Below are 11,832 nucleotides of genomic sequence, written 5' to 3' on the forward strand. Positions count from 1 at the left end.
GACAAAAGTTTACAAAGTTTATTTAGAAAAGATTGGTTACATAAGAGTGGGGGAGAGTGTACCTTGGCAGGCACACGGGAAGAAAAAGAGGGGGGAAATATAGAAATAAAGTAGGAGTAGAAAGTTGCCGGGCGGACCGGCCTGCTGCTGTACAGTGATGAAAGTTCACAGGGCAGTACATGTTGGGTCAAGGGTGGAAACCGGAGTTCCTGGAGGAAAACCACCCGTACTGCTGTGGAAGAGAGAGAAGGTGGGAGGAGATACATGTGTAATATATTACAAAATGTTTTACAACTCATACAATTCTTATATTTACACAATGAATTAATTTATACAATATACATTGTAACCACAGACAGCACAGATGTCTTCTGGGTGGAAACCAGAGCTCCCGGAGGAAAACCACCCGTGCTGCTGTGGATACGGAGAACATATAATGATATATAATATAACATAATATACACTGTGAAGTCTCTCGACAAGTGTCTTTGTTATAGTCGGATTGTCCTGTGGCAGGTGAGGTCCCGTCGTCCTGTGAGGGTGGCGTGTGGGGTCGTAGTCAGAGGTGGTTCACAGAGGAGGCCTTCGGTGGCGCTGGCTCGCCATCAGACCCGGCACGTCCCCACCACTGTGCGCCCCCGAGGCTCAGCCCCACTGCCGGGAGCTGCATAGCTTATCCGGAGGACTTGTACCCCTTGCTGAAACGACAGGAAAGCGTCCCAACAACTCAGGGCGTGAGGCTGGAGAGGGGAAGATCACACAGTAGGAACGCCACTGGGGGGTTGCCGTCGGTGTCACCAGGGGTGTCATCAGGCCTGGCAAATCCCCGGAGTGGTGAGACAACACTGGGATGCTGCTTCGTTGTTGTGGTTCCTCGTTTCTAGGGGGAGGGGGGAGAGATAGATGTGCACGCTCAGCCATCAGCCATCATCATCGGTGTTCCCCACGGCGGTGAGGGCAGCAAAAGTGGAGACTTGGATAGGATAGGATCTATGGGGTATAAAGGAGAGAAAAACACGAACAGTATGGCAGAGTAAAAAAAAAAGGTCAGGGAGGAGTGGGGGTGGACAGAGAAGGATGCAATTACTCGGGGGTATAATCATGTTAAGGGAAGTTAACATCACCTATAGCGGGGCTCCGGCGGGTGATTCTCCAGTCCCAGGAGGCTCCTGGGGAACCAGGCGTGTTGCCAGTTAGGGGCCTCCTCATGCAGAACCTGCAGCGCCCGGTATTGATCCCATCACTCGGTCTCCATCCTTTGCCACACCTTGGCGGCCATCTCGTGGAGGCGGACATTGAGGGCTGGGAGGGACGCGGCCTCATGTAGCGATGCCGTGGTGGTGAAGTCGTCCCATCTGGTATCTAAGGCGAACCTCAGGGCGCTGTTCTGCACTTTTTGTAGTCTGCTGATGGCTATTTTGGAGAGAGCATGCAGTGGAACAGGAGGGTAAGTGAGAATGGGCAGTATCAAGGCCTTTATAAGATGGAGCTTAAGACCAGTGTCCAAGTTTCTGAAGCGGTACAGCCTGGTGAGGGCTGTTTTCGCTCTGGCCACGCGTTGCGTCACGTGAGTGGTGTACCCCATGGATGAGACGGACAAGCCCAAGAGTTGAGCCTCTGGGCCTGAACCCGACATCATCTCCGTCAACTAGCAGTGGGGTGGGGGTCTTGGTAGCAAGGGTGATGACGGTGAACTTGGCCATGTTGGTCCTGATCCTCCATTCTCTCTCGAAGGCGTTGATTCGGGCGATCTCTCTACCAGTGCGGGCGTTCAGCATCCTGCTGGAGCGGCCTGGGTGGAAAACAACCTGTGAAACATCATCAGCATAGAGTACATTGATTCCTGCGTCTGAGACAGGGCAGTCGCTGGTGTAGATGCTGTACAGCATCGGCGAGATTACACTGCCCTGTGGGACTCCCGTGGCAAGGGAGACGGCAGGGCCTAGGTGACTCCCGACTCTGACCCTGGCTGACCTGTCATCCAAGAAGTCACAGAGCAGGCGCTCAACTGGGGCAGGCAGGCCCAGGTGAAGAATCTTGTACTTCAAGCCCAGGTGCCAGACACGATCAAACGCCTTACTCACGTCACGCAGGACCAGGTTACACCGGAATCCACCCGCTTGGTGTATGCCCATGGTCTCGGTGGCCAGAGCGATGGCGTGTACAGTGCCTCTGCCACTACGGAAGCCGTACTGTGTTGGATGCAGGTGGTTACCGGCCTCTAGGTGGACGCGAAGCCGTGAGGTGACAATCCTCTCAAGTAGTTTCCCAGATACTTCAAGCAGGGAGATGGGACGGTAGCTCTCAGGGTGTGTGAGAGGCTTGCCGGCCTTGGGTATCATCCTCATCTCGGCTTGCTTGAACCCATCGGGAAAGTAGCCGGCAGAGAGCGCCGCGTTAAAAATGGCCTGGAAAAGAGCTGAATCTGGAAGATATGAGAGTATAGTTCTGTTAATCCCGGGCAGGTCGGCCTCCCGCGTTTCACAGCGGCGACAAGCTCCTGAAAGGAAATAAGACAGTCCAGAGGAGAGGTACCAGTGAGACGGTCAGGGTCAGCGTTGTCATAAGGGTAGGTCCTCTGCACGACAGTGGAAATGTAGTCCAGCACTAGGTCGTTATCGTCAAAGTCGTCGTCGTAGTCTTCCCTGTAAATACGGTCCCAGATGGATGTAAAAAAGTCATTCTTTGTCAGGGTTGGTGTATTTCTTGTCTCCTGTGACGTCTATTAAATGAGTGTCAGGTCCCGTTGTTCTCCCTGAGAGACATTTAATCTCCCGCCAGAACTTCCTGGGATCACGGGAGCTGGCAGCCAGGCCAGCCAGCCTCCTTCCCCAGTGTTCCCTAGCCTCTGTCCGTCGTGAATCCTGTAGTGCAACCTTTAGCTGGGAGTACTGCCTGTAATCGTCATAAGTCCAGCCTCTCAGCATCGCTCTGTCACGCAGTGCTCGAAACTGTATTCTGAGCAGCTGCGTAGTCCGGGAAGGCCTTGGGGCAGACCTGAGTTTGAAAGAAGTCTGTGGTATATGTCGGTCGGCTTTTTGTCTTTACCGTAGTCATCCAAGTCTCTAAAGCATCGTCAGTTTTCTCTAAGGTACCATGACTAACGTCAGGGAGCTCTGTCATCTGTAGGGCGTCGTCCTCTTTGAAAGCGTCCCAGTCGGTCCTATGAAAGGTAAATGTTTTGGTGCTGGGAATAAGAATGGGGGAGGTGGAGATGTCGAGGATGACAGGAACATGGTCACTAGTCGTAAGAGGGCCAGATGAGAGGGAACAGTGGAGAAAATTGGCTCTATTAGTCAGGGCGATGTCAGGGGAAGAAGTTTGATGGTTGAAGAAGGTGGGGAAATGGGGTCCAATGTGACATGCGGTGTGTCGGCGTAGGTAGTCTACGATGTCTGTCCCTACTTGGTTAGTGGTGGTGTACCCAAGATAGGGATGTCGAGCATTCAGGTCGCCTAATAAGAAAACTGGTGTCTGTCGGTACGTCACACATGCCCAACCAATCAGCGTTCGTAAAATAGACACGCGCATGGCAACACTAAATTTCTGCTATACGTCGCTAGCTAAGATATTTTTCATACATATGACTAAAACTGTTTTATACTCATCAATGGTAACATCGAGTTCGTTATAAATACGATGGTCAGTACAAATAACGTTCATATTTTTATCGAATCTAAAGAGGAAAAAAATTCTAAGTAATCGTATGAGTACTCGTCTCAGAGAATGGTATTCGTGCCAGTGGATTCGAGTACCAGCGTCGGTAATCGAATCCGTCAGCTCTCCTCGGATCCGTGGGATTCGGGTCCGGTACTCGATCCAGCCTAGCCCTGAGTGTCACCAAGAGGGTACACCAGACCACCACCCTTCTCACACATAGGAGCAATATCAAATATGCCTACAGTGTCATTCTATATACATAAAGATGTAATGAGCTTATATGATATACCTTTCTAGGCAATTTCTTTTAAGTAGTAAGACAGGTAGAATCGAACTATATTCATGAAGAAAAGTATTTGTTTTTTACTGAATTGGCATTTAGACTTATTTGGTCCATCTCCAGATATCAAAAAAAAAAAAAAAGTACACTATTGATCAGAAGCGTATTAATGTAGACGACAGGAAAAATGAAGACCACATGTCTGTGCCATTTAAAGCTCAAAATTACATAGATCAACTTCCTAGTTTATGGAAACAATTTCAACTGAAAATAGGCAGCTCGAGTGTCCTGGCGATAGTAAAGCTGTATGTTCCGGTGTGGTTTTTGATCTTGTCATAACATCCTCACACAAACGAATGAAATCATGAGCCCTTTCTTGCGGGTTTTCTCCGCGAAAAGCTGATATTGTTTCAGGAATAGGAAGTACCTTAAGTGTAGTAGATGCATGGAAGGCTTGAGGAGAGCCAGTAGAGGCTGAAGCAGAAGCATTAGGGTTAGCCATGGTTGCTGCTGATAATGATGGGTATTTATTCCCTAATCTTGTAATCAACACGTTTCCGTCCTCATGGGGCACGGTATTTTCCACTGTAGTGGCTTTTGGTTCCGTTGATAGTGCTTCTGATGATCTAGTGTCACTATTATCCGCTTGGAAATGACACTCCAGTTCATAAATTTCAGCTAACTTCTCAGCTTTAGCCATAAATGTAGTATTATTACTATCTTAATTAGGTATTAATTACACACTTAAATTACGTTTCCATCGTCCAAAGGCGTTTCCACTCTTAAAGGATGAATGGTTAGTATTTTGAGAAGTGTGAAAATTTTAACAGAATTGAAGGTTTAGGGACAGAAATGGAATTATCCTAGTTATCCCTGAACACTTAAAAGAAAACGGGAGCGAGCGCTCCGTCCAGCAGAAAAAGAAAATGGTGTTTAAGAGGCAAACTAAATTATTTTAATTTCCACATAAGTAACATCACTGTGAAATAGGTAAGTTATACATGAACCCTAACAGTGTTTGCGTTACCACAAGTGTTTTATTTAATATTGGTGTGGTGTACCACTAAGTGTCTGTACTCACGACTGTAGCCGGAGAAATTCACACTTAAAAAAAAAAAAAAAAAAAAAAAAAAAAAAAAATATATATATATATATATATATATATATATATATATATATATATATATATATATATATATATATATATATATATATATCCTCTTCTTAGGAAGACTCCTTCCGTCTTGGGAAGCTCCTCTTAGGATAGTAATGTTCTTGTAGAATCCTGCAGGATTCCTGCAGGTGGGAGATGTGTTGGTCTGCGCCGGGAATGTCTGCGCCGATGATGTCTTCGCCGAGAATCTACGACGAATAATTAGACCGAGGGGAAACCAAAGAATTGTTAGGTTTCTCCTCGAGTCTTTTAAGTCTCCTCCTTTAATAACAAGGAGAAGTGAATCTTGGGAGTGGTAGGCTGGGTGAGTAAGGCGAGACCGTTAGGTGCGTCGCTCTTGGCTGGGTGAGAGTGTTTTGGTGTGTCAGCGTAAGTTCTGTAAACAACGCCGGCTCGCTCCTCTGCTCTCCTCACTACCCTGCCACTGTTTGCCGTTTTCTCCGTTCACTGTGTCCGTTCACCACTTCACTTTCAACCACTGTTTATTGTTGTTGCACTTGGCACTGGAGTTAGTTATTCGTATCTCATTAAGCTGCCACCAAATGTTCCGGTGTGGTTTTGAATTATCAATTACCACTGGACACTGTTCATTAGTTTCTTACCTTTATATAATAGTTAAAGTCACTCTTGGTGAGTTTCTGTGGTTTTCAGGTGAATGTCAAAGGTGAACGTATAAAAATAGGTATATTTAGATATATGTACAGAGTTCTGGAGAAGGGTGTGGCGCGTACGGAACAACGGATGTCCTCTGCGTGGTACAGCGTTACACCCTGGCAAGAGACTGCCGAAGCCGGCACAAGGGACGCTTAGCGCCTTCAAAAAGTGCTGACAGTAGAAATAGGGACGGGTTGACCGCACTCACAGTACATGAATATATTCATAATTATAACTCTCTAATGACATAAATAAGGCAAGGGAAAAGCTACTTATAGCTAAGAGTAATACATGCCAAAATACATTAGGGAGAGATTAACTATGGAGAATACTTAGATACTATAATGTAGGTGCTACCGATTACTTATCGATGGCAATAAAAGGAGTATGGAAAGTTCCATGGTGTGTGTGTGACGTAGGGTGGCGTGATCATATCCGCCCCACCCTTATGCGCCAACACCCACTATTTACACTTATGCATATATGTATACATACACTTATATTGCTAATCAGGCAAGGCATTATAAATACAATACATATTATTATTAATTATGTGACACCGTTAAACAAACATCTAACTGGCCCGCCTTTGTTGAAGTTAACGAAACACGTAGCTAGACAACCATGACAGTTAATTTCTGCTGCAGTTTCCATGCCACAACTCCATCAACCTGTGGCTTCATGTATTCCTCTTCCGTTACGCCAGAGCAGTCCTGAGAGATGCTAGAATCCCGACGAAAATAACTATCTATATATCACGATGTTATTGAGTATATGTGACACTGTATAGTACAGTCTTATTTCTTTTTACCTTTTTCATTGTTCATATCAATAGATTTAAGGCTTGTAATACACCATATTTAAAATAATGATAACAGTATTACTAAATAATCACAAAAAAAAAAAAAAAAAGTTTTGACCAACTTCTTTCAAAATCATCCATTCGCGATATTTATAAGTCGATGCAGAATTCGAAAGTATCATAATGATCAATGTTCTATGCATCTGTATCTACATGGGGTTTAATAACAATATTTTAGCTCATCTCATTAGAGGACATGCAGTAGCGACATCTGGTGGATTAGCTCCGAAAACTCTCCATTGGGAGAGCAAGCCTACATGGATCCGCTGAAAGTCTGACCTTTCTCTTTTACGTGGCAGAAATGACTCGTCGATATGCCACTCGCAGCCCTGCTGAATAATTGGGTTAGTAGGTGGACAGAGAAAGGACTTTGTGGTCCTTTCGGTAACCGGTGAAGCGCTGGGAAGTTTATCAATGTATTGGTAGTTTGGATTAACACAGTGAGGAAGGGACACGAACGATTACAAAGAAAGAAAGAAGGAAAGAGAGAAAGAAAGAAAAACAAATAATAAGCAACAGTCGGTCCCTGCGGAGGTGGTTGTATTACTCTTATACCAGAATATCTAATATATAGTAGCTAACAAACAGAGGCTCTTGGTTCACATAATGGTCAGTGATAATTGCAAACATTTATATAACTAATGTGCATACGTATATAGCAGAGAAAGAGAGAGAGAGAGAGAGAGAGAGAGAGAGAGAGAGAGAGAGATTACATTGCAAGAATAGATTAATAAATACAGATGCATAAGTCGTCACCTCACTCCCCATCCGTAGGCAGCCATAATTGAGATCGCTTTCTTGCTTATTTGAAAAGGCGAGCGGCCCCGTGCGTCCGTGAAGTGTGCCCTGATGTAAATAGTGATGTACTGTTCGTAGGGAACCAGAGAAAAGTGACCCTTCATGACTTCCTGGAGAGCTTTATCTGCCGGTATGATCTGTTTGAAAATGGCATATATTAATGTGAGGATTTAAACAGCGCGCGCGCGCACACACACACACACACACACACACACACACACACACACACACACACACACACACACACACACACACACACACACACACACAGACAGAATGATGTAGATTATGATAGAGGAAAGTAATACAATACAAATATAAGAATAATTTGGCGCACAGGAGAAAGACCCTGTAACACACACACACACACACACACACACACACACACACACACACACACACACACACACAGACACACACACACACACACACACACACACACACACACACACACGCACACACGGTTATTTATTGAAAGATTTTCGTTTTCAGGATAACTACTTTCCAGATTATGCCAAAAGAGGGCTAAGATACTACCAGGACAGGCTGACAAAACACTGACCGTTTATTGATCGGTGAAGTGCGTGTGGACGAGTGGGTGCAGTACAGTGTTAACATACTCGTAAGTGACTAGAGTGTCTTGTGTTTGTGACTGTCGCGATATGTTCTGTTCCTCCAATATCTATACCATCAGCAAGTGCTAATCTGATCTCATTCTACGTAAAAGCAAAGAAACGAAAACATTCACTTAAGCTATATATATATATTTTTTTTTAATACCGATTAACAACTACAGGATAGGTAGCATATGCCATCGTTTGTAGGTGGGAAACAGTGTGATCAATAACAGCAACAGTTGGCAGATAGGGAAACGGGAACAGAAAAACAGTTCACGTGAATAAGTCTGAATCATCAAGCATTTGTCCATGTCACCCTTATACCATCTGTATCGAATATCCTCTTAATATCTCTGCCTCTTTTATATTTGTAAATTCAAAAGCTTTTATTTCTTTTATAATGAATACCTTTCATCTTTTATGTATTTTACGTTATTCTTCTCTACTGATTCTAATAAACATGTATTCTTCCTGTAATATCAGGGCTAGAATTGAACAATAAATTGCGTAGATGATGTCAAACATAACTTGAATATTATTTGGGGGCTTCTTTTAATGCTCCTTAAAAGGTTAATCCTAATACGGGCAAAAAAACAGAGCTAACTTCAGCTCGTAATTCTTTGTTGTCTTCAGATCTTACCAAAGCCTCATTTTCTAGTGTGTAACTCTTATATGAATTAACTCTACCTACGCCGAGTACTTTATGTTTGCTAACATTAAATTGCATTTACCTATGCCAAGTACTTTATATTTGCTAACATTAAATTGCATTTGATATTTATCTGCGCATTCTTTCATTTTTTTTAAGTCTGTCTACAAGACACGAAGTTCCATCAGAATCAAACTTAATCAAACTATATTCTTGCCGTCCACGAATTTAGTAATGTCGTTACCAAGCGTATAATCGATGTAGATCATTAACATATGTTGAAAATAATAACTGTCCTAAAACTAATCCCTATGGTAAACCACTAATTACCTCTTCCCTCTCGGATGTAAAGATTTTAAGTGTGACCTGTCATATATTCGTACAGTGGGCAGTTCCTAAGAATAAGTTTCTTCCACTAACTCACCTTCATCTCTTGGTACACCTTCTTCACTAAAGGATGTTGGTGTTTGGAAAATTACACGTAAGGGTAGCCCTTAAATACCCAGTCCTCCGTTGCCCACTTCCAGTCCCTCGCCTCGATCAGGTCTGCCAAGGTTTCCGGTGTAGAGCCTTTGCCCTGAATGCTCAGGTTAGTGATCAAGGAAGATTTGTAAGCGGAGACCACTATTAGAGAGAACGTCAGCCACACGCTCACCAGCAGCTAAGAAAGAAAGGGTTAAAAGGAACCATCTCTTTCTTGTTCCAAACTTCCCTGTAAGCGGACGTGTTGTTTTGGTCTGTCTGCTGACTTTGACTTCAGGCATGGATTTTATGTTGCTGAAAACTCTCTTGATTTCGAATAATCAAGCGTATTGCGGGACACTGACAGTGTTTATGAATCAAATGAGTGATAATATACAAGCACTCCATGCAAATATTGTATAGTTAACTGCAGTCCTGGGATTCACCCATAAAAAGGTTGACGACACGTCACGAAGCAACTGCAAGAGAAGAAGAGTGATGCTGAAATTATCAAGATCCTGACTGAAGACCCCAAGCAAGCCTAAATATGATCACAAATCTGGAAAGTATAATTACCAAGAAGACTGCAGTCGTAGAAATTAGTGGACTGGAAGAGGAACCGAAGGATGAAACAAGGGAACAGACAGTCGTTCATTTTACTAAACCATTGGAAGAGAAGTTGGAACTAACCGGCATTCAACTGCAGCACTCAACGAGTGGGAAAGCCCTTCGAACACTGGCACCACCATGCCATTGCTTGCGTCACATGGTTTTGTGACTGTGAAGCCGTAACGAGGAACGGTGCCAGGCTACAGAGCACCAGGATATATATCAATGAAGATTTGTGTCCAGCCTCAAAAAACATATGCAAAGACCAAATAACAAAGCTTAAACAGGCGAGAAGCGAAGGAAAACATTTTTTTTTTTTTCCGGCACAGCAAGCTAGTTATCAAGGAGCGGATGGGGATGATGAGTAGTTCTACCATGAACAGCTGTTCTAGTTCTGTTGCTGCTTCGACTCCACGACTTCGTGGCGGCAGGATGGATGGAGGACCCGCGACGGCCGCTGGCGTCTTTGGTGCCGGTGCCACTGGGTCTGGCTCCGGTGCTGGCAGTATGGCCATAGTGCTTGCGCTGCCGTCTCTGCTGCTGGTGCCACTGGTCCTACTACTTGCGCCACTGGTTTTGTTGTTGGTGTTAGAGATGCTGGTATTACTGGTGCTGGTGATGATGGTGCTGATGCAGCTGCCTCGCCTGCTGGTATCATCGGTGTAAGACCAAAGGTTTCCTCGTCCTGATAACAGAGTGCACAATCTTCGACAGTGACCACCCAGCAGATGTCCACCAGGAAGATTTCTGCTCGTTCTTCCATGAAGTAATAATAATTTCTTATGAATGTATTGTAACTATTATTTATATTGTGGTAACGATGGCCACTGACCAGACTTCACTACCATTTTACTTTTTAAGTGCTTTTGCTTTAATTAGTTTACAGACTTCAAAACCGACATAAATATCCTTTAGATGTTATTAACAGTATATCTCTTGGTCATTTTACCCTAAAGTTAAGTGACAAAATTACAGTTGATAATTACTTTATAATTTTTTGGTTCACGTCCCAAACAGTAATTATTATTTTTTGTGACAACTCAAGAAATAGGCCTAGCCTAATGTACCCGTGTATGTGTTTTATTTCAAAATATCAATAGTGTACTGCAGCATCAAAAACTCTTGTAGAACAGAATGTCTAAACTCATTTTTTTTTTTTTTTGCATTTGACGCAATTTGTTTATGTGAAACACACTTGAATTATCAAATTTCCTAGCTATATAATTTAAATGATTATTATGTTATTTTCAAATCAAGGGAACAAAGGGAGATGGGATGGCAGTTTATCTTAACAACAAACGTCAAAGTTAAGTACTGCACAACCTCTCCTTATAACTACCACACTTTGTAGACATTTCAAACTTGCATAATTATATAACTGGATTAACTATATAGACCACCAAAAGCTGGTGTTGCTGATTTCTTTCTTTCCATTGAGTACACTGTTGAATTTATAACATTTGTACATAGACCAAATGCTATAATATAATGGGTGATTAACTTTAATTTGATCAAGTATAATGAAAATAGTGTACATGAACTCCTAAACATATTTCACTTTAACTCATTTTTTTCCCACAATAACTAAACCTACACGAGTAACTGAAACATCTCTGTCTCTAATTGACCTAGCAAATGACCTAGCAAATTACCAACTTAGTGGCATACTCCATACTTCAGTTAGTCTTTATCATATTTTCATCTCTTGACACTTACATATACAATCCACATCCACATTGTATGGGAGGAAATTTAACGATGAAAATATTAATTCCTTTAAATCTGATTCGTCAAACTTCAACTGGAAGATACATGTAATTGCTGCTAATACTGATTAATAATAAAACCTACGTCAATTACTTCTTAGTATTGTACGATAAACATTTTCCCTGTAAATTAATTATAGCAAAAGAAATACATGTAGAAAAACCATACATAACTCAAGCTATCAAATCTTCCATTAAAAATAAAAATAAATTGCAGAAATTATATGTCATGTGGCTGCTCACTTATGGGATGATTTTCAAGAAATATAGAAACACCTTAACATCTCTTGTTGTATATATA

The 11,832-nt window shown here is 42.9% G+C and overlaps 1 protein-coding gene across 1 annotated transcript; it reads right to left on the reverse strand.

The window, feature by feature from the left end:
• Positions 1–727: 727 nt before the first annotated feature.
• LOC135094309 (uncharacterized) lies at positions 728–3,531 on the reverse strand. The gene is made up of 6 exons (XM_063994306.1): positions 3,049–3,531; positions 2,785–2,966; positions 2,536–2,645; positions 1,581–2,425; positions 1,268–1,474; positions 728–880 (listed from the first exon to the last, which is right to left on the reverse strand). Exons 1-6 carry the CDS (start codon positions 3,529–3,531, stop codon positions 728–730), a joined length of 1,980 nt encoding a protein of 659 aa, XP_063850376.1.
• Between the last annotated feature and the right edge of the window lie 8,301 nt (positions 3,532–11,832).

This window comes from Scylla paramamosain, chromosome 45 (genome assembly GCF_035594125.1).
Source record: "Scylla paramamosain isolate STU-SP2022 chromosome 45, ASM3559412v1, whole genome shotgun sequence".
Classification (NCBI taxonomy): domain Eukaryota; kingdom Metazoa; phylum Arthropoda; class Malacostraca; order Decapoda; family Portunidae; genus Scylla; species Scylla paramamosain.